Genomic DNA, 23,226 nt, shown 5'->3' with positions numbered 1-23,226 from the left:
GTGCTAGTCCAGTGTCCGTCCTGCGACACAGTCAAGAACGACAGTATACTGCGAGAGAGCCGATCGCTGATCAAGTCCTTCATCCGGCCAAGCTCTCCTATTAAGTCATGAAGTAATCCTTGAAATCGTCTTGAGAAAACGATGCTAATCTATTTCTTTCACCGATAGTAAGTTTTCGGCTAAATAATGGGCGAGCCTCGAGGCAGAAAGGGAATGCGCGGTGAAATGAGGGCATGAAAACGCGTGGAAAGACAGATGGGCATACAGCCACTTTTTTTTCACGGCCTTGGTTTCACACGTGCGGCATGAAGTTTGGCCAGTTCACGTCTTGGTAGACGGACGCAGGGAGTGCTCGGAGACTGGCGAGCGACTCGGCCAGCACGATGGCCCGCGCAGCCATGTACACGACAACGAAGGGGGCGTGCAATAGGATTTTAAGCCAGGGCGGCAACATATTCGCGAGCTCGGGGATGCTGGTGGCCTCGTGCTTGAAAAAGTACCGGCCCAGCTCGCGCGTGTTGTACGCGCCAAGCGGGGCGACGAGGCAGTAGAGCAGGATCAGGACGAAGTCGGTGCCGCTGGACACGAGCCAGAGGTAGAACTCGGTGCGCGAGGGGAACGCGGCCAGCCACGCGAAGCCGAGGTGGAGCCCGTGGTACATGAGCTGGAACAGCATCGTGTAGATAGTCACGCCCATGGTGAGGCCGCCGGGCGGGAGGGTGACGCTGTTCGCCATGGTCTGTGCGGGCTTCTGTTGGGCCTTCTGTTCATGGAAGAACACGGCTGAAAAGCCGTACCAGAACGGCACCGTCAGACTCTTCGGGTCAGGGGGCGGCTTGACGAAGTCGAGTGGAGTCCGTGAGTAAGTCTCGATGCACAAGGAGGAGGTTGCTGGAGCCGCAGGTGCGCTGGCGATGACGGGGGGACTGGTGGTGGTGGTGGTGGTGACAGTGACTTCAGGAGTTGTCTTCGAGCTCGTTGTGTCAGGACCTGGTCGCTGGCAAAGTTGATCAATGCTGGCGTCGATAGGCACGACGCGCTGCGACTGTGGATCTAAAGGCTTATAGTACCAGAAGGAGAATGTATGTAGCGTGCAAATTATGAATGCGAGCGTTGTCACTTCAAGTGTCGAGTATCCCAGCCCAGTTGCACCCCGAGCAATGAAAGAGATGCAAAACCAGGTCATCTGGATGAGGGTCACCAAGCGTGCCAGGCCGTCTGCTTTGTTCAGAGCTTGAATATCCAGCGAAGGGATCTCTGGCATGACCAACCCCTTATGTTCGATGAGGTAGGCGAGTTGTTGGCTGTCAACAGGAAAGGCAGGATAGTCTCGCGGAGCGACCAGAATCCCACCCATATCTGCATAGAATCCATGACGAGTGGTCCATTCGGGATGCCCCAGTCTGTGGAATACCTTTACTGACTGGTGTGCGGATAACCACTGTTCCATGGCGGAAGCCACCAGGACCTCGGGAAAGAATATGGTGAAGAGCTGCCACCAGAATTTGTAGAGAAGAGAACGCCATCCTCGGCGACTCTCGAGAGTGGGTATGTTCAGGCAGAGGCATGTCCAGGTGCACAGCCATGTTGTAGCAAGGCTACCGTACAGTATATCACTTGTGCCTCGCACATTGGGCAGCGATACCCAGCCTCGAACGAGATCTTTGGCCGGAGGAGGGAGCATTCAGTATCCTTGTTCCGAAGAAAACGCTCAATTTGCGTATTGTCGGCCTCGATATGACATTGGATAACGGCACTCTCAGGAGCAGTATAGCCTAGGAGTTCGGTCTCGACGAGGAGCTTCCAGGGACAAGGCCGCAGTTGGGTGAATTTCTTCCGTGCCCGGCGAGGTGTCTTGCCGTGCTCATACGGATATTTGAAGCACTGAATACCACAGCCAAATGTAACCACCCGTCCTGAGGGCGGCCTGGAACTGCGTGCACTAGAAAGGGGACAACGGCGAACATTCTTGTATGAAGTTATGGAGTCTGCTGACTGTCCCGCGAGAGTGCTCGCAGCTCTGTAGCCCCCAGCGACGGCCCCGAGACATGGAGTACAACACACCGTAACCAAACACTGAACGGTGTGAATGACCTGAAAGTGGGAGAGTGGTGTATCATAATTGGCTGTCCACACTCCTGGCCCCCTTCTTCTATGCTGAAAGGAGGAGGTAGTGCCTGGGTCGGGCCACGGTGGTCCGGCGGATGGACGCAGCCATGCCCAACGCAGATTGGAATGCACTGGACTGTGACATTACTCTTGGTCTCAGGCCTCGCGTAGCACGTAGTGAGCCTTCAAGCCGCCCAAGTGGGCTTGAGCCAAGCCAAGACAGGAAGCTCCGGTGTAGAATGGGGGACATCAATATACTCACCCGGGGTCATGTCGTGCACGGGGCGAATGACTAAGAATGCATGTAAGCTACTGCGTCAGCTAGGCCTCCAGGATCGAGTGCTGGGCCTTTGAGAGCTGCGGTTATAAAGGTGGACAGACGATATTTATGAGTCAGACACAGAGAAGTGGAAAGGTCATTGGGTTTAGACGTTGATGCTCAACGGCGAGTTCCCGCAAGACTAGTACAAGAAAATATGGTAGATCGATATGAATGTACATGGACAGGTAGCTCTACTAGTCGACATACTTAAACACTCGAGGTCTTCATAACTCTAATAATCTCCAAGCGGGCCTATATAGATTCTTCGCGTCTATTACTTACTAGCTTCTTCATCTGCATTACGATATACAGTATACTCGATCCGTCAAGGCCTAGGGCCACGATGCGAGACCAGACAAGACGAGAGAGTCTTTTTCAGACGCTCGGGGTATGGGTCGTTCAAGGAGGAAGGGCAAGGCCAAGGCCAAAGGGGAGAACACATGTCAGGCGTCCGGGGCAAGTAGTATCGTATTCGGTGTAACGAGTCAGTCGCTGATATTCCATTTTCTCGTGCATTAAAGTCTTAAAAAAAAACCGAGGCTCGCTGCTCAGATATACATATATATCCATCCCATCGCATCGCACCACAGATTTGCCTTGGACGACCTCCCTTTTCTCCACACTTCGCTCTTCCACTTGTCGAGTAATTAGCCCCCCCGGGCAAACGTCTCATTTGTCGCATCAGAATGTCTCTGGAATTCGTTTCATCCCGAGTGCGTGCGTGGAAGAGAAGTTGGCGGCGGGGGGAAAAGAACGACAAAGATGATAAGCGAACGTATGGTTCTCAACCTCTACGAAGGAGGCACCACGGGGAAGCTGGCGTCGGCGGTCTGAGGAAGCCACGAAGCCCGATCCTTGTCGTAGATCTCGGCGGCGGGCTTACCCCATTTCTCGCTTCCCTTCAACAGGCCCGTTCGGATGACAATGGTCTCCTCACCTGTTTGCGGGTGTTAGAAAGGAGGCGAAGCAAAGATGGGTAGGAGGAGGAGGATGGGCGGAAGGGGAGTCCCATGTAGCAAATAGTTGCCAGCATCGGACAGACAAGGCGACGGGGTGCGTGAATGACTTGGACTTACCCATGACATGCTGGTGGTGATAGGGCGAGGCCGCGCAGGTGGGGCACATGAAACAGTCGACCGAGTTGCCTATCCATGCGCACGAACATCGGTTAGTGAATGGTCCAAAGGGAGGAGGTATTTCTTCAATATTATGCTTCTTCCACAACTCACGCGCAAACGCGCCCTTGGCTCCGGAAGAAATCACCTGTGGGGAAGGAAAAAAAGACGTACCCGAATCGCCTTTGTAGGAATAGACTTTCAGATCTCCCTTGGTCAGGTGGAAGTTGGACTTGGGAATGATTTGGTTTAAGGTGAATTCACCGCCGCCCATCAATTTGCAGGCGCCGCAGTGGCAGAGAATGTGCTTCTCCTCGGGAATTTCGACGGTCCACTCGGTGGCACCGCAGTGGCAGACTCCCTTGTATTCAGGCATGGTAGGCGATGGGGTTGGTGGAAGATTGAAGTTTGCGAGATTTGAGCTTGGAGGCAGGTGGTTGTTATTGTTGTTGTTGGATGATGAGGAGGAAGGGGAATATTGAGTTGCCAATGTCGAGAGACCCCTTATATATATCTTGAAAGCTCCGATAGCTAGAGATGAGGTCAAGATAGGCTGCTTTTGCGATACTGCAGGTATTTGGAATGCTCCAGGCGAGGGCGGCAGAACATTGCCCTCCGAGGGATCCACCTCATGGGTTCCTCACGCTGCTGCATTTGGTTATCATACTTGACCCGCTGCCTAATGATCCTTCCCCGACAATGCCGTTTCGTCATAGCCATCCCGGTAAGAAATAGATGGGGCTTCGGGAGACAGTGACCTATACGGGCCTGCAGACGAGTGAGATGCTGATCTTCTTCTTTGCTGCATGTCGACTGTGGTACCAGCACCCTCCCATCAAGCATCGATAAACACACAAGAGACTGTCGACGACCTTGGCGGACTCTTTGCAGCAACATTCAACTTCCTCTTGCAGATGGAGTAAATCGTCAGTCCGGGCTACTAAGCAAGCCCAGCCCAGCCCAACATCATCGCTATGGTTCAGCTGTTCCCAAGCTTTCCGCACTCTTGCTTACCATGCTTACTGTACACTGTAGGTTTCCTGTTGCGCTGTTCTTCTCCAGCCAATGCACCGAGGCGTTCCAGCTTCCTTCCGAGCGAGCATTTCAACCGTACCATCGGCGGACCTGGGTAGCTTCAGTAAGGGAGTGGGGATCACCTCGTATAGGCCAGCCACCAGCTGTGGCAGCTGTAGGTAGACGTCATGCGTGACAGATTCTGTTTGCCGCAATCGAGTCTAGGCCTTCTAGAAGGGGCCACCAAGGCTCCTAGTGCACTAGGCTTGGGGGGTGAGCGCAGGAACTTCGGGGTTTTTCTGGCAGACGAAGTGATTTGGAATGTCGGATGAGAACTCGGTACCTCGTTCCTCGTCGCGGATTCGCCTGGGGGGAAGCAACAAAAGGCGCATCAAGCCTATTAGCTTTGGTGATCTCGTAGTTTCCCCATCCCCCACGCAGCTGGTAATAGTGGTGAGATGCAACACTGGTCGTGTCTGTCGGCTCAGCCAGAGGATTCCCACAATTTCTCTTATCCTACCGTTTCAGTTCCAAAGAACCTACTGTATCCCACTGACGCTGCTGGCGCGACATTCCTATTATTTCAAATATCGGCCGGTGTCTGGTTGTCCCGGCATCCAGGCACTCGCCGAGCGCTGGGCTTCATTGAACATCCGATCTTCGTACCCGATCTGCTCGGGCTTCTTGGGAGGGGGAGAAATTGTCATTATGTAGGTAGAACTAAAAAAAAACCAGCGTGGGTGCATATATGGTGTGGGTGTAGGGGCGAAGTTTGGGACAACGTCTCAGTCTTATACATGTTGCAAGAAACCACCCTCGGGTCTCAACCTCCTTGTTGCCCGTCTGATTAGTATATCTTTGTGAGGGAAAGTTATTGACTTGCCCGATTCTGGGAGTAGTTTGTAACCATTCACAGGTAGCTATGGGAGGCCTTGGTCGAATCATAAATGCAACGCCTGTAAATTGGTGGGTAGGTCTGTGCTCTGAACGTCTATGTGCTCAAATGATGCTACAGCTAGATCTCGCGCTCAGAACCCTGAGCCATTGAGTCACCATTTCCCACCACAATCGCGACATCGAGAGAAAATGGGACGATCTACAATCCAGGGATAGTCGTCGAACACTCGCAGGGAGTAAATGCTAACCCCTTACAGCAGATCAGTGCCCGCCAGGCTTTCGACCCACAAAGACTGCCATCAGATAGATAAAGCATTTCCCGCTGGCCGCTTCGCTCGACATCATCGCTTGAGCTTCTTCCAGCTTCCGCATCACTTCTGGTGAATGATCCATACGCCGTCGCAAAGTCCCCATGACTTCCTGCATTGACATCAAGACCAGATCTGTCTCATACTTGAGCAGATGAGGGATGACCCTCGAGACTGTCTTCTCCACGTCCATCAGACCCTTGCTCTGAAACACCTGCTCCAGGTCGTCGAATTGGCGAGCGCAGCTGAGTCCACCGGTATGTTTGTCGATCACCTCGAAATAGTCCGTCAGGCCTGGCGAGTGGTTGAGAGACGAGTGTTCGTCCAGAACCCCAATCAGGTTCGAATAGCATTCGTGCCACTGGAGGTATCCTCCAGGCTCTGGACCATGAAACGGGCGCTCATCGTTAGTTCCACGCCCAGGACGACGGACACAGGTGGATCAGGAGGTATCAATGAAATCCGCAGCTTACTCAACATCTTGATCAACTTGTCAAGAATCTCAGCCTTGCTTGTGCCGTACAACGTGGAGCAAACTGCCCGGATGTGAACGACGTCGAACCTCTCATAGAATTGTTCGGGCACCGGGTCGAAGAAATTCCACAGGCCAAACTCAATGTTTGCTGGGCAAGTCCAGGCGGGAGGATACTGCTGGTCCGAGATATCGAGGGCGACGACCTTGCTGCGAGGGGGGTCGCGAGCGATAGTGAGTGCCACAATCCTGGTTTTATGTTCTCGTTAATGATCATGTCTGAGAGCCTATTCTGTTGCGGCGTCGACGACATACGCATTTCCCGTTGCAACATCCACCACTTCTGGCGTGTCTACTTGAGAGAGTCGCTGCTCCACTGCCTGGTGGAGCAAGAACCCGTTCTTGAGAACCCAGAGAAAGTGCTGCGCCGTAAGTCTTCATGCTTGTTAGAGGACCTTGTCTCCAGGCGCTTGTACATTCTCAACGTACCGCACGGAAGACAGAAAGGTCCGAGAGAAAAAGTACCTGTCATTCTGCTCGGTCTCGGTGCTGTCCATCTCAACTGAACGAATGGTGGAAGGGATGATAATCGACTCCTCCTCAATGCCGGCCAATGTCTTTTATACCACGGCCATTGAAGTGGCCAGTAACTTGTGTATCCACTCATTGTAAGCCATTCTTCATGTGTTGGTCTGACTGTATAGTCAATCCGTTACGCGCTGGAAACCCGTGTGGTGGTGACGACGACTTCGATTGTTGATACCTCAAAGACCCGTATGACTGAACAGGTGTGAAGTGAAGGGTCTCATGCTTCGGCCCCGGGCGCGGGCAATAGGTCACCCCGGAGCCAGACAGACACCTGGGGTGACCCCAGCCAGTGAGTCGGAGGGAAGGGGAAGGGGGATGGACTCTGGGGATGATGGACGCTTCTAACGGCCGTCGTCCTCGGAGTTCACCCGCCAGGCCCTGATGGGACGCCCTCGGTCTTGATATGGAAAAAGGCGTGGTCTTTGTAAACGTCTTCAAGCACGCGTGCCTGATGTGGAGATAGGGCCAATGTTCTTGACGAACGACGGAGCGTGGACTCGCGCACTCTGAAAGGTAGTATAAGATGCGCTTCCAATCGACCCTGTTGACCTGGGACGCAACCAAGCCCACCGTAGGACAGACCGGCCGAAGCGGTACATATATGGAGTGTTATTGTTCGATAGACCTGTTGTTTCTTTCTTGCTCTTTCCTTCTTGATGTGCGAAAGCTGCATGGACGCCCCAGGCCCCTGAGATAATTCCCACTATGCAAGGGACGGCGAGATGCTCGACCTCAACAGTTGAGGCATATCTAATTGAATTTGGGGACGAGGTGTTTCAGACCCGTGGAGGCGTCGATACATGCTTTACTCCCGGTAGTTGTTTCCCCCCCCCAAAAGTCCATGTACATATTGTGGTAACTAGATTCTTTGCCGCCATGTCATGAATGGCACAGCCGCTCAGGGCCAAAGCCATATGCGAGATGTTCAACCAAGGTATCCTAATAAAATCCTTGGGCGAATCGCTCCAATGTCCGAGTTTGTTTTGTCATGAACGTCGTGATGCATTATCCTCGAATCAACATCAACTCAACAACTCCATGCCTTAGCGACACCATGTCGGAAGAGGAGTGATTGTGCTCACAAATGAAATGAGGCATGAGTAGTGTTTTGTGTCGACATCTACTCCCGCCTCTTTGTGCCCAGGGTATGGACAGTTCTGGCATCGACATGACATAACCAGTCTGTGTATTCGTGCTCCATGCTCTTGCCCTGTGAGTCTGAACGCGAGGCCAAGCCCACGTCGACGGTCGAATCATCTGGCCGTGGGTTCGCAATAGAAGGAGGAAGTCCCACCCTCGAGCTTGTCATAATGAGGAGCGACAAAAAGGAGGTGAGATGAAGGAAGTGTCAAGGTTTTCGTCCGATAACGATGATGCTGTAAGTAGTTGTAAGCAGGAAGCCATATCGATGGAAGCGTGGAAGGGAAGGCCTTACAGTGTGAAATACATGTGTTGTTGGCGGGAATTGATCTCCTTGAACGCCTTGATGCATGCGTCGTTGACCTCATCCAGCGTCCACTGCACCCCGATCATGTTAGCCACTAGAGTCAGGTATCAAAGACAGAGCTGTTGTCCTCACCCCAAAGAATTGGATGCATATTTGGAGGAGCCAACCTTGGAGGCCCGTCTTGTAGAATCGTTCAAAAAACCTCCCGATGTCTTTGAATTTCGGATCGGATGCCCAAGGGCCCAAGGGAAGCTTGACCCTTTGCTCCTGTACGTCGACGAAACCAGCTGCCTCTATTGCAGCCTTCATCTTGGAGGAGACGCGGAAATCCCTTCCAGTAGCAGCAGTCATGTCATCGACAAATCTGCAGAGCTTCATAACCTGGCTGTCTGGGAGTTCAGATTGGTCGTCGGTATGCGCGTCAATTTCCAATTCGAGTTGTTCGATCCATCCGCCAGAGTTCATTTTCCTATCCTTAGTCAGAAGAGGGGTTCATGACGAGTTCCCGTAAGAGAGAAGAGGGTCTGATGAAAATGTGGGAGGCGGGAACGTACTCAAAACACTGAGCGTATAACGCATCCCAATCTCTTATTCCCACAAACAAGTTTCTGATATGGACCAAGTCGAACTTCATCGTAGGATCATCTAGGACCCATTCGTCGGTTGCATTCTGGACGATGAAGGAAAGGTTCGGCTGGACCGAGCGTTCGGGCTGAATGGTATCGATGCCCACGACCCGGGCATCCGGATACCTCTCAGCGACTCCTTCGGCCCACAGAGCTTTTCCAGTGCCCACGTCCACGATACAGTGTAAGGCGGACTCGTCGATGGGAGACATAAAGTATTTGTTATCGAAGAGAAGAAGACACATTGCATGCAAAACCTGTTCATTCTCTTCCGAGACTAGGTCGTAGGGAAAGGGATGTCCGTCTTTGTAGTCGTGATATCGACGTCCATTCTCGACCCGAAAATTGTAGACTGACGAGGCGACTGAGTATGCAGAACTGGCTGCCTCCTCTTCCAGAGTCTCGAACCCTCCATAATCCTCATCAACGGGGATGTTGCTCGAAAGATTTAGGTCCTCCATTGTTGTTCAAAAGCCCCAAGTCGTCCTCAATGCATAGTCCTCCGGGAATCGGCCGTAACGAAAGTCAAGCCTTCAAGCTCACCGAAAATAATTTCAGCAGGAAGAGAGCGCAGAAGACAATGCTTGGCTTTGATCTCCTTCGACTCCAAAGAGATGGAAAGTGTATTAGGCAGATTCCGAAGAGGGGGCACAAGAGATAGATGAGCATCTTGGGCAATACGCTTCGAAAGCGGCTACTAGGTTAGCCCAACAGAACTCTCGTAAAAGTAATCGCAGAGGGAGACATTTCGGTTGCACGGGGTGGGGACGAAATGGATCACTAAGTGATGTAGAAGACATTGACGCATGGGTTAGGGTCATAACGTTCGAGTAGGTCGAGGGTTTAGCGGTTGGGTTATCATACGAGAGAGGGAGGTGGGAGTGTGAATGGATCTGTTTAAATTTCCAACTGTCCACTTGGCTGTTACCGGAATTGGGGAACCGGGAACCGAGAATAAAATCTTGATGACGGCCGGTTGAGGTGGAGACTGTATGAAAGCAAGAAACACCCTGGTTAATGCATGCGAGTACATAGTTTGTCGGACAAGAGAAGGGGATCCAGCCGGGCGGTACTCGGACCCAGGAATTGGGGGAAGAAGATGGGCAGACCCAAGGAAACGAGTGAGCGGCGCAGCGGCCAAGAAGTTGAATGGATTGGCTCTAGCACAAAGAGGCAGATAGTGTGCAGTTAAGCGAACAGATGAATGGACGATTCGAGGCGGGTCAACAGACAGAATTAGCAGGTGACGGTGGTGGTTGAGTTGCGATGAGCATAAAAGATTGCGGGCACTAACTAGGTATGTAGGCGGAGGGGAAGATCAGGACGACTAAGAGGGAGTTAGGTTTGTGAGCTGGTCAGTGGATGCATTGGTGAGTTCGAGTTGGTTTAACTGGGGTGAAGAGCTGCGCGATTGAATAGTACACCGTCATGAGCAGCAATATCAAGCACGTAAAGAAAGGGCAAGAAGAGACGGAACAAAGACACATCAACCAGTCACGAACTCATCGACTCGTATCGGGGGGCCATCGGGCAAATCCTCCACCACGTCACCCGTCGAATCACATCCCTGAGCCGCACTGCCGGTGCTGGAGGGGAATGGAGTCACCTAGGCAGCCACCTCACTCGCTAGTGAGGCTGTGGAATCTGCAAGCGGTGGGAGAACGCCTTGCTCGCCATTACTGACCTAAAACATCACCGGCTATCTGGCTGCTTTATGGGCTCGATCAGTGTGCAGTGCCACGGGCGAGGGGGCTGCTTCTGTATCTCAGGTCTACAGTATACACGGAGTTATGGGACATAGGTACAGGGTGACTTCATAATGGGGTTCCACATGGCCCGGAGACCGCTACATGGTATATCATTTCGTTGAGTTCAAGGGGTGTCGAAGACCAAATAGTTGAGGACTGCTCAAAGTGGCGGGATGCTTCTGTCTGGAAACGTAAACAGGTGGCCAAAGTGTGTTACGCCAGTTCTGTGCGGCGACCCTAGTGGCTTAGTTTGTTAGAGAATGTTTCCTTTGACAACATCCAACGGGGCCGTGCAGGACAGGGGCTTGACAGGTCTGCGTGACTGGGTTCCCAGCAGCTTGGATCCAGGCATCTCCGGGTGGTTAGCTGGGTACGCCCTGAGGGGGGCCCAGCTGCGAGCACACCTAATCGGCCAACCCCGGGAACTATGAGCTAGGCCCGACTCGTTGGTTGTTCCCGTGTAGTGTGAACTTCAGGAACCGACCGTGTCCCTGCGTGCAGGTTGATCCCCAGCTGCCTCCATTGATTGAATCTGCATATCGTAAGCGTGCAGTCCTGGGTGCTTTCGGTGCTCTCGGTCTTAGTTCTTACCCTTTCCCAGCGTCTCCCTGACCGACATATGCACATGATACCTTCTCGCTAACCAGAGTCGTGTTGCACACGCACCCCCCCATCACCAGCGCCGGCTGCCTCGTCTACCACTCTCGCCTGTACCGAGAAATGTCGCAACCCATGTGATTCGCTTTGCAGAGGTCACAGCCCGACCCAGCAATCTGGTCGCAGTCTAACCGGGATGACGGACGGCCTACGCACCCGTCCACCCGACACAACTGTCTTCTCACTTCGCTTGTCACCCTCCCTCGCTCCTGATTGCTGCTGCTTCTCCTTTGGGGCGCCGCCGCCGCCATCAATCCCTAGTCCCTACTCCATAGGTGCTATGCACCTTCATGCTTTTAGATCAAGCCCTTACTTCTCTTTCAAAGATCCCTGGACCCGTTCTCGGTTCAACAGGAGCCCGCCTCTCATCTCACCCATGAACCCTTGTCACTCTGCGCCATCCTCCCCCCAAAGTTAAGTGACAAGCGAGAGTTGAGGGAGACGGGGAGAGAGAGCAAAAGATCAATCAACACTATGCAGATTGTCAAGTGACAAGTTTTGACTCGGAATTCTGCCGTGTGTGTGACGGCCTACACGGCCGCCATTGAACCTCCTCATCGAGCGAACCAAGTCTGGGTTCACGTCCTCGCAGCAGCAGCGGAGTCTGCAACAAAAGACAACGCATTCACACATGCACCACGCACCTTTGTCAAAAACGGGCTTCGTGCAGAAGGGGTTGAATTTGGAATCTTCTATCGGCAGATTGATCCGAGTTGAAAGATCATCAGGCCAATCTTCAACAACTGATTTTTATCAGTCCTTTCTCTTCGACTTAGGCATCACCTGGACAAGAGCGCATTCCAGCACGGAAGGTAACTGTGCACAGCTCCCAAAACGACCGTCATCTTCAGACTCCATTGCGTCTCCCTTTAGTCACCGCTACGATGTATCGTTACCCATAAATTTCAATCCCGACTGGCCCAGTCTCCTGTTTGTGTCCGCTACTCTCCAGCTGTCCCTATGCTTAGCCTGCCTCTGGTGCATCGACCATGCAGAGCCCACCAAAACATGGTCGCGCTGATCCTTTAGGACTGTGCAAACACTGAAACCTTAGCACTAGCTTCTTGATCCATGGCCTATCACTATCTGACACATATTAGCTTACTGGGAATGACAAAAGTATCCACCCGCTCTGAGATGTCAATTATTTCCTATCCGCTCAGCGGGACGAGTCACCCTCGTAACAAGAAACCCCAGAGATTTGATTCGAATTTTGTGAGCAATTTGTGCAAACCAGGCCAAGTATAATGCCGAGATAGCCCGGGTGAAACTCCCACAGAGAGCCAAATCACCTGCCAGGCGTTCTGGTTTTTCTAGGAGAAATGTCCTGCACCTCACTTCCCGTCCTGGCAAGGGGTATCAATGCCGAATTGGATATGCTGAGACTAGCTGCCCCGACCTCAAGCCGCGCTCTTGTCTGCACCAGGGTTCTTTGTTTTCTTCCAGAGACAGATGGTGCTCACCGCCGAGAAAGTGAATAGAACACTGCAGTCAAAATGGTCAGTTCTGGAGCGACTTTCTGGGGACTTTGAGCCGAACCCACCAAAGTGCAATACTCAAGCCCCAAATGGACTTCATTTCCAAGCACGTCGCCTTGGAAGTATTAATCCACTGGGAGTAATTGACTTTACCACTCTTGTTGAGACTGTTGCCGAGAGCCGAAGCAAAGTCGAAAGCGCTCGAAGTAGCGTTGGATGTTTCGTCCAGATTCTGACAGTTCAGATATGAAAGTGGCTTGCCAACGACAACTGAAACGACGATCAGGGCAATCAGGAAAAGAGCGTCGATGCCAGTGCTGATCAGGAACGGAAGAATGTTGTCGAAGTAAAGAATGAGGGTAATGGCACAGTACAGCACAGCAATGCAGACCTGGAGCGCATGATTAGCACAATTGGCTTGACTCTACACAGACACGGTACATACAATGCTCAGAATGGCGACGAGGACCGATGGTGGATTTGCACCAGCATTGACCATCTCAGAAATGAAATTGGCCGTGATTCCAATGACGGCGATCATCGAGGCCATCTGAAGGGCCCGAGTGGCTTTGAATGTCGCACCAAGGACGCCATGATCGGGACCCATGTTGATATATGATGAAGGGAGAGTTGGAATATGGTTCAAGGAAGGAATCTCGCAGCAAAGATATGCAGCCAAAGAATGGGATGGATGGCGTCGAGCCGAGGGGTTTGCAGACTGACAAAAAGGAGAGTGTGGGAGTTCAAACTCTGGAAGGAAAGTCTAATGAATGCTTCTCGGATGGAAACAGATGCTTTGGTTTAGAGGAAAGGTGTTGCACCTGGATAAGAGAATGAAGACCTGGACCTGGACTCAGGAGGGCGGCCATGGCTTAAGTATTTGGATTGTTGCCCAGCTGACTGTGGTTGAGCGGTATCGAGAGACTCTAAAACATCGTGGGCGTGGTGTTTCTCCAGGACATGAAGCTCATGGATGTCTCTGGCCAGTCTCAAACCATGTAAATGGAGCCCGCAACCGATGGTGGTTGTTGGCTCTGAACACAGACGAGGCTGTTTCGGCCAGGGCGCCAAGAGCTATTTCTGGCCAGCTTCCTACCCGCCCGTCGGCGGCTATTCCCCTCTTCAAGCTGCTTTGCCGCCAACCTCAGGGCCAGTGAGTCTCAACGGTGCGATTTGTTGAGAACGCGTCTGATCGAACGAGGCAGTGCAACACGTGCTTCCACTGATGTTTCAGCACCACAGAACATCTTGATTGGTGTCGAGCTGGAGAGAATCAGGGTGAGGGAGTTGGGGAAGGGCGTAAGCAGTGGCAAGCTGGTTGTGTCTCTGTCTCGGGTTTTTCTCAAGAGAGCAGGTACTCCCGTACTATGAGGTACTGTGAACCATGTCGCTTTGTCTAGGGAGGTAATGTACGTACTTTGGGCCAGACAAGCGTGTTGCAAGCGAAGAATCTGCTCCGTAGTCATTCCGTGGTCGTAGGCAATCGGAGGCTGCCATCCGGATTAATCGCAATCGGCGTCCTCCAGGCGCCGGCCAGTGGCGCCCCAAAGCCGCGAATTGATGGCCCTCGCCTCTTGGCCAATGGATGAGCTGCCCGCCAACTTTTGGTGCTTGGAGCTTGAAGCTTGACCTAGGTAGTCACCCTCCAGCCCCATTGGTGCCCCACCGAATCGCCATCCATCACTGCAAAAATTTCGTCCTTATCGTTATCAGCACAGGTAGCACCGTCTGGGAAGCCCGCAAGCTGGCTGGGGTGTGGCCCTGGGTGAGTGGCTTGTAGAGCGCACAATTTTCTATCTTATCACAGCAACCAAAAAGCTCTGGATGTGTCAATGTAGCTACCAAGCTTCTGTTCTGTCAGCTCCCATACCACTTATAATCCATGTACGCCCACGTCGCACCCTGATCTCATCTTGACTTTCGGACACTTGCTCCTCACGTCACCTCGTCATCGGATCTTGTCCTCCCTGCGACCTCCGCATTTTGCTGCACGACATTCCCCCATCCCCACCCCAAAGCCGGCCACAATTCACTTTTCGCGGCTCCGGCTAAGCACATCGTCATGTCGCTCACACGAGTGGCGTCCGTCGATGGCTTCGAGCGTGAGAGAAGAGGCTCCAATGTCTCTTCGCACCGAAGGATGAGTTTCAACCCTGTCAGTGATTGGATGCCGCCCAAAGACAGGAAACCCAGCGTGGTTACGATTGCTTTGCAGTTCGAAGAAGTCTCGAAACGAAAACGTATAGGTATGTGATGGAATTATGACAAAGTCACACAAGATCTCGGCTGACAGATCTGTACTCCCACAGTCCAGGTTGTTGTTGCTATAATATACTGTCTCTTCGCCGCCGGAATAGTCTTTGGCTACGCAGCCATCAAGCCAGTCTTGATCGACGAAGGCGTCTTCAAGGACTTGTGCACTCCAGAAGAGGTGGAGAACCACGTTTCGCCATGTTACAAGCAGGAGATTCGGTTGAACTTGATGTTCACCGTGGCAGCGGTCTCGACCAACGTCGCAGCCCTCCCCATCGGCACCATCCTTGACAAGTACGGTCCCAAAGCCTGCGGCCTCATAGGCAGCGTGTTTCTCACCACCGGTGCACTGCTTTTTTCCTTCGCCTCCGAAGTGCAGGGCGACCTCTTTACACCGGGCTACTTCTTTCTCGCCCTGGGCGGCCCTTTCGTCTTCATCTCTTCCTTTCAACTCTCAAACACCTTCCCCCAAAACTCGGGTCTCATCCTGGCACTCCTGACGGGTGCGTTCGACTCCTCTTCGGCTCTCTTCCTCATCTTCCGCCTCATCTACGAAGCGACTGGGGGCAAATTGAACACACATCGTCTCTTCCTCCTCTACCTCGTCGTTCCAATCTTCATCTTTATCGTGCAGATCTTCATCATGCCAAAGGAGTCTTACAAGACTGTGAGTGAAGTGGTCAAGGACGCCGAAGAGGAAATCAACGCCCCGACACCGCCTGAAGCGTCTGAAGAAGAACGCCGCACTCTTCAAGAGCGAAGAGAAAGTACCATCCAGGAGATATCCTTGCTCTTGGACAAGTCGACCAACACAAAGCGCCAGAAGCGAGAAGAGAACAAGAATGCGAAATCCGGCGTATGGGGTGCCATGCATGGCTATTCGGCACTTCAACAGATCAAATCACCCTGGTTCTGGCTCATTACGGCTTTTACCGTCGTGCAAATGACCCGCATCAATTACTTTGTGGCCACGATCCGGCCGCAAGAACGCTATCTTCTAGGTTCTCCCGAGAGAGCGAAAATGGTGAACGACTTTTTCGACGTGGCACTTCCCCTGGGAGGTGTGTTGAGTATCCCTTTTATTGGCATATTGTTGGACAACACCTCGACGCCCTTCGCCTTGGGCTTCCTTGTGGTTGTGGCCACCATCATTGGCATATTGGGTTGTCTTCCTTACATGTGGGCCGCCATCGCCAACGTCTGCCTCTTTGTGGTATATCGGCCCTTTTACTATACCACCGTCTCGGACTATGCCGCGAAAGTCTTCGGGTTTCAGACGTTTGGCAAAGTCTACGGCCTCATCATTTGCCTTGCGGGACTTTTCAACTTCTTGCAGAGTCCTCTGGACGCAGTCACACACATGGTATTCAACAATAACCCCATCCCTGTGAATGTGATCCTCATGAGCGTGGCGGTTATTGTGGGTGGTGCGCTGGTGACGTTCACGGCGATCAGAGCGAGGACAATGAAGAGAGAATTCTTGGAGGATGAGGCGGAAGAGGCAACAGAATCGCTGATACCCAATGCCGTGGCTAACGGGAACGGCTACGGGACATAAGGGAAGGAAATTGTGGTCACCTCGAATACCGAAAAGTGGTGTCCCTCTCAGGAGCTTTAAATGATGAAGCACGACGAAGGAGATCTGACCGACCTCAATATGTTGAAATTTGACCCCAGCACAACACGAAAAGCTGCCACGCCAGAATCAGTTGAGAGGCAAATTGTTCAGTTTTTAGGACGAAGTTGACAGAATATGTCTTGGTGTACAGGCGTCCTTGAGTTCAAAAGAAGTAAAAAAGAAAAGATCTGGGTCTAATGGATTATGCACCAATTAATTTCAGAGATGTCTGTGGAAGAAATTGGTTATGGTTGTCTGTTGATATTATCTGTGCTGGGCCAGTTCGATCCAGCACAGTCCGATCTGGCGGCGCAGATCTTGCAGAATTGTTCCATTCTGGGCTGCTTCACTTGTGTGAGAAACTGTGGGCGAAGGTGTTTGTTCTACGACATTTGTTGCGTTCCTACGATGTATAGGCAGGCGCACAGTCCATATGAGAGGAGAGGAGACCTGAGGTGTCTAGGGAGAATATTCCTTCCCAAACGGTGTGTATATACCAAGAATAGCACCAGACGCTCGTATATACATGTACATTCATCGTTGACACGCCTGCACTCTTGCTGTCCTCTTGCGAACGAGTGACTCACTCAACTTGGAGGTTACATACTAAGGGAGGCTGATTGGAGTGCTCACAGGTTTCACCTGACGAAAAGAGATAGAGAAAAGGGACATAGTAGGATAGAAGGGGCGAGGGCAAACTAGAATCGGGGACTTGCATAGTGATCGTATACTCAAGATTCGAATGCTTGGAAGGCGAGGCTTTCCTGCTATACTGGAACAGGTCCGGTCTTCACGATTGAATAATTGGAGGGAGGTGTTATGTCAAAAAGGCCTATCAGACACTCCGCCTGCCGGTCCTACATGACCATGCATGCATCAGCGTTGTTTTTGTCGATAAAGGTCTGCTGGATTTCCCCCTAGTGTCAACGCCACGGAACCTCGCCTCGCAGTCTTTTGAGCAGTTTATGGTTCGACTTGATGGTGAGGAGTCCCGTGAAATGAAAACATCGTTGCGGTGCCGTCTTCCCCGACCTCTGCGCAGGACCGTGCAGGTCGAGTCGCCAAGGGCTCAATTTGCATCATGAGAGGGGAGGCGGAATCATCCAGGGCAACTCGTCCAGCACACCAAGCCCCCGGTGCCCATCACAGATCCCACCACGCGCCGCTCATCCCCAAGACCGTGGTTTTGTACATAATTTTTTCTATTATACATTGCGATATCGTCAAACAGCGCGAGGCCTCGCCAAGAGGTGGAGGAAGAGGGGGCATTCGTTGTTGGCGGTTTGTAGCGGAGCAGCGAGGTGCGTGTGTTGGGCAAGATGGAGAGTGTGTCGCTTAGAATCCCGGCAGGAGCATCTCGCTCCACTCCGAGTTGAAGAAGGCAACGGCAGCCTGTGCAGAGGACAGGTTAGTGGGTGTTGTCAGGGTAGATGACTCGAAAAAGGAATTCCTGGAGTGAGCCTCAAACGCCCCATGAGTATGCCTGCCATTGCTGTGTGCCGCAACTGGCTTCCTTGAACTTTTTTGCACAGCGTGCGCGATCAACCAAGCTGGTGTGTCGCAGTATTTGGCCCAGTTTCATGTGCAGGTATCATCGCAAAGGATAGCTGATAGAGGCTTCCTCCCTTCTCCTGAGGAGTGTGTTTTGCTCAAGTCCGAGCTGCTGGATGGATTCATTCGCCCAGGGAGACAACTTACTCCAAACATGGCAATGCTGATGGCGACGCTGGCATTCTCCTCAGACGTCAATGTATGATACATCTGACCGAACCAACCCTTGGGTTGAGACCGCCGGGCGGGCTGGACTGTGATGCGCTTGGGAGGCATTCTGGAGAAGGCGACGGGTCAAAAGTCGGCTGGTACGTTTTTGGTTGTGGGCGCAGGTTTCTTTCACACTTGGAGGGATTGGAAGGAGTAGGAGGTGCAGTTGCTGAATTGCTTCTTGACAAAGTAGATAGGATAGCCCTGCACGCAATCGCAGCTTGGAAATTTCGGAACGGACCTGGATACAGCGGACCACAAAGCAAATAAAGCAAGCTACCTAGTGCGGAGCATAAAGCACCTTTTACTTCGCTTGCTCTCTTACTGACGACCGACTCAAGCTGTCTTGGCTGTTACGGGCAGCACTTCCACTCCAATCCTTTCTTGCTTCTCCTGCCTCTCCTGCCTCTCCTGCTCCTTCGCTGACATCAACAACTTCATTCTTGCTTCTCGGCCAAGTTTAGCAACGTGCCACTCGGGGGTGTGACCCTGCATTTTGTCGTCGATTCCAAGCCGAGCAGCATCCTCATTCACCCACTGGACAAGATCGTCCACGTAGGCTTCCTCAGCCCCAAGCGCCTTCAGACTGTGGAAGTCTCTCCCCAACCCCCTGGTCCGTACCCGTTCATTATACTCCTCGCGCATCTGTTGCTTGGATGGCAGCTCGGCTTTGCCACTCAACACCCGTGCGACTGCCTGGGCCTGGAATTCGAACAGCGAGAATGTCGCAATGTGATATGGCGCTCCAACAAACACGAGGGAGGGGTCCTCAATGTAAAACATGTCCTTGTGCAGGTTGTGCACCATGTCCCCTTCCGCGGTGACGAGCACAGTGCTATCTGCTTGGCTTGCCGGAACGTCATCCCGGTGCAGATGGGGGAGGAAGGGATATGAGGTTATGTATCCCGTGCAGAGGATGACCGAGTGTATGTTCGTCAACTCCTCTCCACTTTCGAGAATCACCTTTCCGGGAATTGGTCCTGAATTTACGGTGCTGACATTGTGATCCTCATTCAACTGGAACGCTTTGACGGCTCCTATCCTCGTGGCGCCATGTGGTAAGAAGCTGGCAGGAAGATCGAAGGCTCCGCCCCGAGAACTCTGGTAAATGTGATTGGCGTAGGCCGCCGATTCTTTGGCGATGTCGTTCGACGATACCCCGGCCCCGATCAGAAGGATATTCTGATCTTGAAAGATTCGGGGGCTGCGATATCTTTTCGAGTGCCAGACCCGATCGGGCCACCCATGCTTCCACTCCTTGAGACCAGGAAAGTCTGGTATTCGCGGCATATTGTAATGTCCCGACGCCACAACTACGGCATCGAAAGTCCACCGCCGCTCCAGGAACCGCAACCCAGTGCGCCCTTTCTGGAGTGTTGTTGTCCGCACGAGCCATTCTCCAGACTGCTTTCGTACATCCTCGACGCGAGTGTGGTATTGTGTAATCGCGGAGACGCCATGCTCAATTGCAATGTTCTGGATGTATTCCTCCAACACGTTTTGGTTGACGAAATCCTCTGTTCCCGCGGGCCACGAGTGCAGAGTTGTCCTCATCTCTCTTGTTGAGACGTTGTTCTTCAGTCCAGCGTAGCAAGGTCCAGGGGGTGCATGAGCAATCTCCTGTTTGTCTTTGTCTACATCCTCTGGTGGAGGAGTACTGAATGCAAGCTCTGGTCTTGTCTCATAGTCACCTCTTGATGGGAGCTCATTCGGATACAAAGGGTCCTCAGCTGAGCGCTCGTCAAAGTGCCATACTCCACCAGCAATTCCTGATCTCTCGAACACAACTACTTCGAGGCCATGTCTCAACAGGTGTGCAGCTGAACAGACTCCGCTGATGCCGGCACCTATTACGGCAACCTTTTTCGTCTTATTTTGTGCCATGGCCTACGAAGAGGACGTCCACTCGAAATCCTTCGATGTCGACACTTACTAGAGACGGGTCTTCGCGTCTCCATCCATCTATCTTTAAGGAACTACGAGGACCGCGGTTGTGGTGTCTGGGTTCTAGAACTACCAATCAGGGGTGGCCTGATATGAACTTTTTTTGTGAGAGGGCCCATATCAGCAAATACCTTCTTCTAAGCACGCCATACTGGCTGGAACATGTCGTGATTTGCGCAAACTGGACCTGGACCGAGCAGCTCGCTTTATGATATCTTATGCCCGATAAATATGAGCATGGGATGACAAATGCACACAAGCAAGTTGATGCTGTCGGTAACTGAATCGGTTCATGTGAGATTCATTGATGTCGGAGATGCTTGGTCGGCTCGGACTATTATCCACGGCTAGGTATTCTTCCCCTGCAAGAGATGTCCTCTGAGACTTCTAGCTTCCACACATCCAGTTTTGACCTACAGGTTTTACATTTCCTCACACGACGGGGCCGAGCTTCCTCTTTGTCGCCAGCTCCCACTTCCACACCACCCTGATCACCAACGCCGTCACAATCATTGCTGCGGCCAGACACGCTGACGTGACGAAACCTTTATGATACTTCGGGGCATCAACTTGCTGCCATACTACCAATGGCAGCCAGGCTTGGAACACATATGCCAACTCATTCATGGTGCCCACCACAAGTGCTCTTTCTTCATTGTCGTCCGTGCAAATCTCGTGCGCCCATGCCATGCAAAGTCCACTTAGACCGCCACCGCACCCAGCAAGGATGTAAGAAGCCCAGTGCCAGCCGACCGGGATATCCCACACTGCAAGACTTGCGTAGCACACTATTGAAACCACGCCTCCAAAGACGATCGGTGGCCAGCGGGCGCCACGGAAGACACTGTCCGACGTCCAGGCATAGATGAGCGTGCTGACGACCTGTACCGCATACGTCGTGGTCGGGTATGTATTGATCTGTGAGATCGTGTACTTGGGATGCGTCGAGTCCTTGAGGTACTGTGCGAAGGTAGGCTGACCGACTCCTGATCCCGCGTTATTGAAGGTCATGTACAAGGTCGCCAGCAGGTATATTTTCCAAGAAGAAAAGATCTTCTTGAATTTAGCCTTGGTGTAGGGAGCCCGTGGGGCACGTCCTTCCAACTGCATCCGCTTTTTCGCATACTCGCGCTCGGCCGGGGTGAAATACCATGCTGTGGTGATCTCTGGAACGTCAGGAAGCAGGAAGAACCCGGAAATGGCGATCGGGAGGGAAATTATTCCATCGACCACGAATAGCCATTGCCAGCCTTTCAGCCCTCCTTTGCCCCCGAGATGATAGACAGCAGCCATGAGGTATCCTGAAAACATGCTCCCAATGGCGGACGACGTGTGAAAAATGCACGAACGCTTCGCTAACTCGTCTCTCCGATACCACGATCCGATCACGTATTGCATGCCTGGGTAGAAGGTGGATTCTGCCAGGCCGATGAGAAATCGGAGGGCATATATCGAGCTTGCAGAGTTGCATTTTGCGAGGCAGAAGGTCAAGACCGCCCACACAACTTCCATTGCCGGGATCCAGATCCGAGGACGGACACGGGTGAGGATCATGTTGGCTGAAACAAGCTGTCAGTCACGTCCACGAGAGCCGCTGATGAAAGGAAGAGGAACGCTGCTTACACGGCACTTCGCCAATAACGTATCCCACAGTCCAGCATGTCTGCATATAGTTCAACTGGTTCTTATACAAGCCCAGGTCCTCCTTCATGCCAGACACAAATGCGTTGTTGATGTTGATTTGGTCGAGATACTTGATGAAATACCCCAGGGTGGCAAAGGTGAGCACCGCAGCGTCGAGCTTGAACAGAAACCGTCGTTCCTCGGGTGACTTGTCCAGAGTGTCCCAGACATAGGATTGCCATGTCCGTTTTGGCTTGGCATGGATCGTGTCAGAGAGCTCGCCGTCTGAGCTGAGTGTCTCTTCCACCACCGGCGTCGTGGAGAGATCGGTTTCGACCCCCTTGACGGTGATCTCTTTGCTGTGCTCGTAGAACGACATCTTGGTATTCTCTGGGCACAAAGGCTATTCCTGCCGGCCGTGCTATACGGTGCGAGGATGGTCTGTGAAGCGCCCTTTAAATTCCGGGCTTCTTCTTGTCTGGGTCCCATGGGGGATCGCCACCAGGGTCGTCTTATTGCCTGGTTTCTCCCTAGACCATCGCACCTTTCAATCGGGTATTGCGTGCTCCTTATTGCCGGCGCTCTGGCCGCTCATCGGTGCACATGCTTGCGTGCGATGTGCGCAAGGCAAGCCGTCGAGCGAAGGAAGAGTGGTCCCTGCCCGTGCCATGGGGGGTATCTGGCCGACGATCCAATGCGACGATATCATCTTTTGAGAAGTGTGCATGATGGTCTCCAGGTGCTACCACGTCGCCCACATCGCAACGCAAGGGTCTCTGTCGACGGATGAGCAGCAAATAAGGACGTTGAAGCACGCCATTTCATCACGTGACACATGTGCGTCCATCTGGTACCACATGTCCCTTGTCCTCTAGAAGAGGTCAGCTGAGACTTCATCCATTGTGAGCGTACTGATTGGGTCGATAAGAGACCTTCGGAAGCGGGGTTAACGTGTGTATATCAACAAAAGTGCATGCCTCGGTGCGTCTCCCTGCAAGGTGATTGTAGCCATGCAGCTAGTTTGATGCTCACACCCAACTCGAAGAAGCGTTCAATAGCCGGCAGCAACACGCAATAGAGGATAGCAATATCGCCATCTTCACAATTCCTGACGAAGGCGCCGAAGCTGAATCTGGTTCCGTAAGCAACTCGACCTGTGGAGTAATCTTCGAAACCCTGTGTTGTGTTCCGATGCTGATTGAAAAAGAGATCGGTTGATTCATCGTAGGCCTAGCTCTGTCATTGT

General features: G+C 52.5%; 9 protein-coding genes across 9 annotated transcripts; 1 reads left to right on the top strand and 8 right to left on the bottom strand.

The window, feature by feature from the left end:
* Nucleotides 1–292: 292 nt before the first annotated feature.
* AYL99_00514 (hypothetical protein) lies at nucleotides 293–1,357 on the bottom strand (the record flags this gene model as incomplete). The annotated part of the gene is made up of 1 exon (XM_018832030.1): nucleotides 293–1,357. The coding sequence occupies one exon, from the start codon at nucleotides 1,355–1,357 to the stop codon at nucleotides 293–295; it is 1,065 nt and encodes a 354-aa protein (XP_018697909.1).
* Nucleotides 1,358–3,222: 1,865 nt separating this feature from the next.
* On the bottom strand, nucleotides 3,223–3,922 carry AYL99_00513 (hypothetical protein; the record flags this gene model as incomplete). Its single annotated transcript, XM_018832029.1, has 3 exons — nucleotides 3,223–3,368; nucleotides 3,508–3,576; nucleotides 3,721–3,922. The coding sequence occupies 3 exons, from the start codon at nucleotides 3,920–3,922 to the stop codon at nucleotides 3,223–3,225; spliced, it is 417 nt and encodes a 138-aa protein (XP_018697908.1).
* Nucleotides 3,923–5,718: 1,796 nt separating this feature from the next.
* On the bottom strand, nucleotides 5,719–6,794 carry AYL99_00512 (hypothetical protein; the record flags this gene model as incomplete). The annotated part of the gene is made up of 4 exons (XM_018832028.1): nucleotides 5,719–6,146; nucleotides 6,239–6,486; nucleotides 6,553–6,672; nucleotides 6,727–6,794. 4 exons carry the CDS (start codon nucleotides 6,792–6,794, stop codon nucleotides 5,719–5,721), a joined length of 864 nt encoding a protein of 287 aa, XP_018697907.1.
* Nucleotides 6,795–8,173: 1,379 nt separating this feature from the next.
* On the bottom strand, nucleotides 8,174–9,359 carry AYL99_00511 (hypothetical protein; the record flags this gene model as incomplete). Its single annotated transcript, XM_018832027.1, has 4 exons — nucleotides 8,174–8,201; nucleotides 8,261–8,343; nucleotides 8,405–8,741; nucleotides 8,827–9,359. The coding sequence occupies 4 exons, from the start codon at nucleotides 9,357–9,359 to the stop codon at nucleotides 8,174–8,176; spliced, it is 981 nt and encodes a 326-aa protein (XP_018697906.1).
* A 3,344-nt stretch (nucleotides 9,360–12,703) lies between these two features.
* Nucleotides 12,704–13,388, bottom strand: AYL99_00510 (hypothetical protein; the record flags this gene model as incomplete). Its single annotated transcript, XM_018832026.1, has 3 exons — nucleotides 12,704–12,788; nucleotides 12,847–13,172; nucleotides 13,227–13,388. 3 exons carry the CDS (start codon nucleotides 13,386–13,388, stop codon nucleotides 12,704–12,706), a joined length of 573 nt encoding a protein of 190 aa, XP_018697905.1.
* A 1,455-nt stretch (nucleotides 13,389–14,843) lies between these two features.
* AYL99_00509 (hypothetical protein) lies at nucleotides 14,844–16,592 on the top strand (the record flags this gene model as incomplete). The annotated part of the gene is made up of 2 exons (XM_018832025.1): nucleotides 14,844–15,027; nucleotides 15,091–16,592. 2 exons carry the CDS (start codon nucleotides 14,844–14,846, stop codon nucleotides 16,590–16,592), a joined length of 1,686 nt encoding a protein of 561 aa, XP_018697904.1.
* A 1,395-nt stretch (nucleotides 16,593–17,987) lies between these two features.
* On the bottom strand, nucleotides 17,988–18,479 carry AYL99_00508 (hypothetical protein; the record flags this gene model as incomplete). Its single annotated transcript, XM_018832024.1, has 2 exons — nucleotides 17,988–18,044; nucleotides 18,351–18,479. 2 exons carry the CDS (start codon nucleotides 18,477–18,479, stop codon nucleotides 17,988–17,990), a joined length of 186 nt encoding a protein of 61 aa, XP_018697903.1.
* Nucleotides 18,480–18,749: 270 nt separating this feature from the next.
* Nucleotides 18,750–20,297, bottom strand: AYL99_00507 (hypothetical protein; the record flags this gene model as incomplete). The annotated part of the gene is made up of 1 exon (XM_018832023.1): nucleotides 18,750–20,297. One exon carries the CDS (start codon nucleotides 20,295–20,297, stop codon nucleotides 18,750–18,752), a length of 1,548 nt encoding a protein of 515 aa, XP_018697902.1.
* Nucleotides 20,298–20,789: 492 nt separating this feature from the next.
* AYL99_00506 (hypothetical protein) lies at nucleotides 20,790–22,359 on the bottom strand (the record flags this gene model as incomplete). The annotated part of the gene is made up of 2 exons (XM_018832022.1): nucleotides 20,790–21,916; nucleotides 21,981–22,359. The coding sequence occupies 2 exons, from the start codon at nucleotides 22,357–22,359 to the stop codon at nucleotides 20,790–20,792; spliced, it is 1,506 nt and encodes a 501-aa protein (XP_018697901.1).
* Nucleotides 22,360–23,226: the final 867 nt, after the last annotated feature.

Source organism: Fonsecaea erecta (genome assembly GCF_001651985.1).
Source record: "Fonsecaea erecta strain CBS 125763 chromosome Unknown Scaff1, whole genome shotgun sequence".
Taxonomy (NCBI): domain Eukaryota; kingdom Fungi; phylum Ascomycota; class Eurotiomycetes; order Chaetothyriales; family Herpotrichiellaceae; genus Fonsecaea; species Fonsecaea erecta.
The sequence above is the reverse complement of the archived record's forward strand: the minus strand, read 5'-3'. Positions and strand labels throughout refer to the sequence as shown.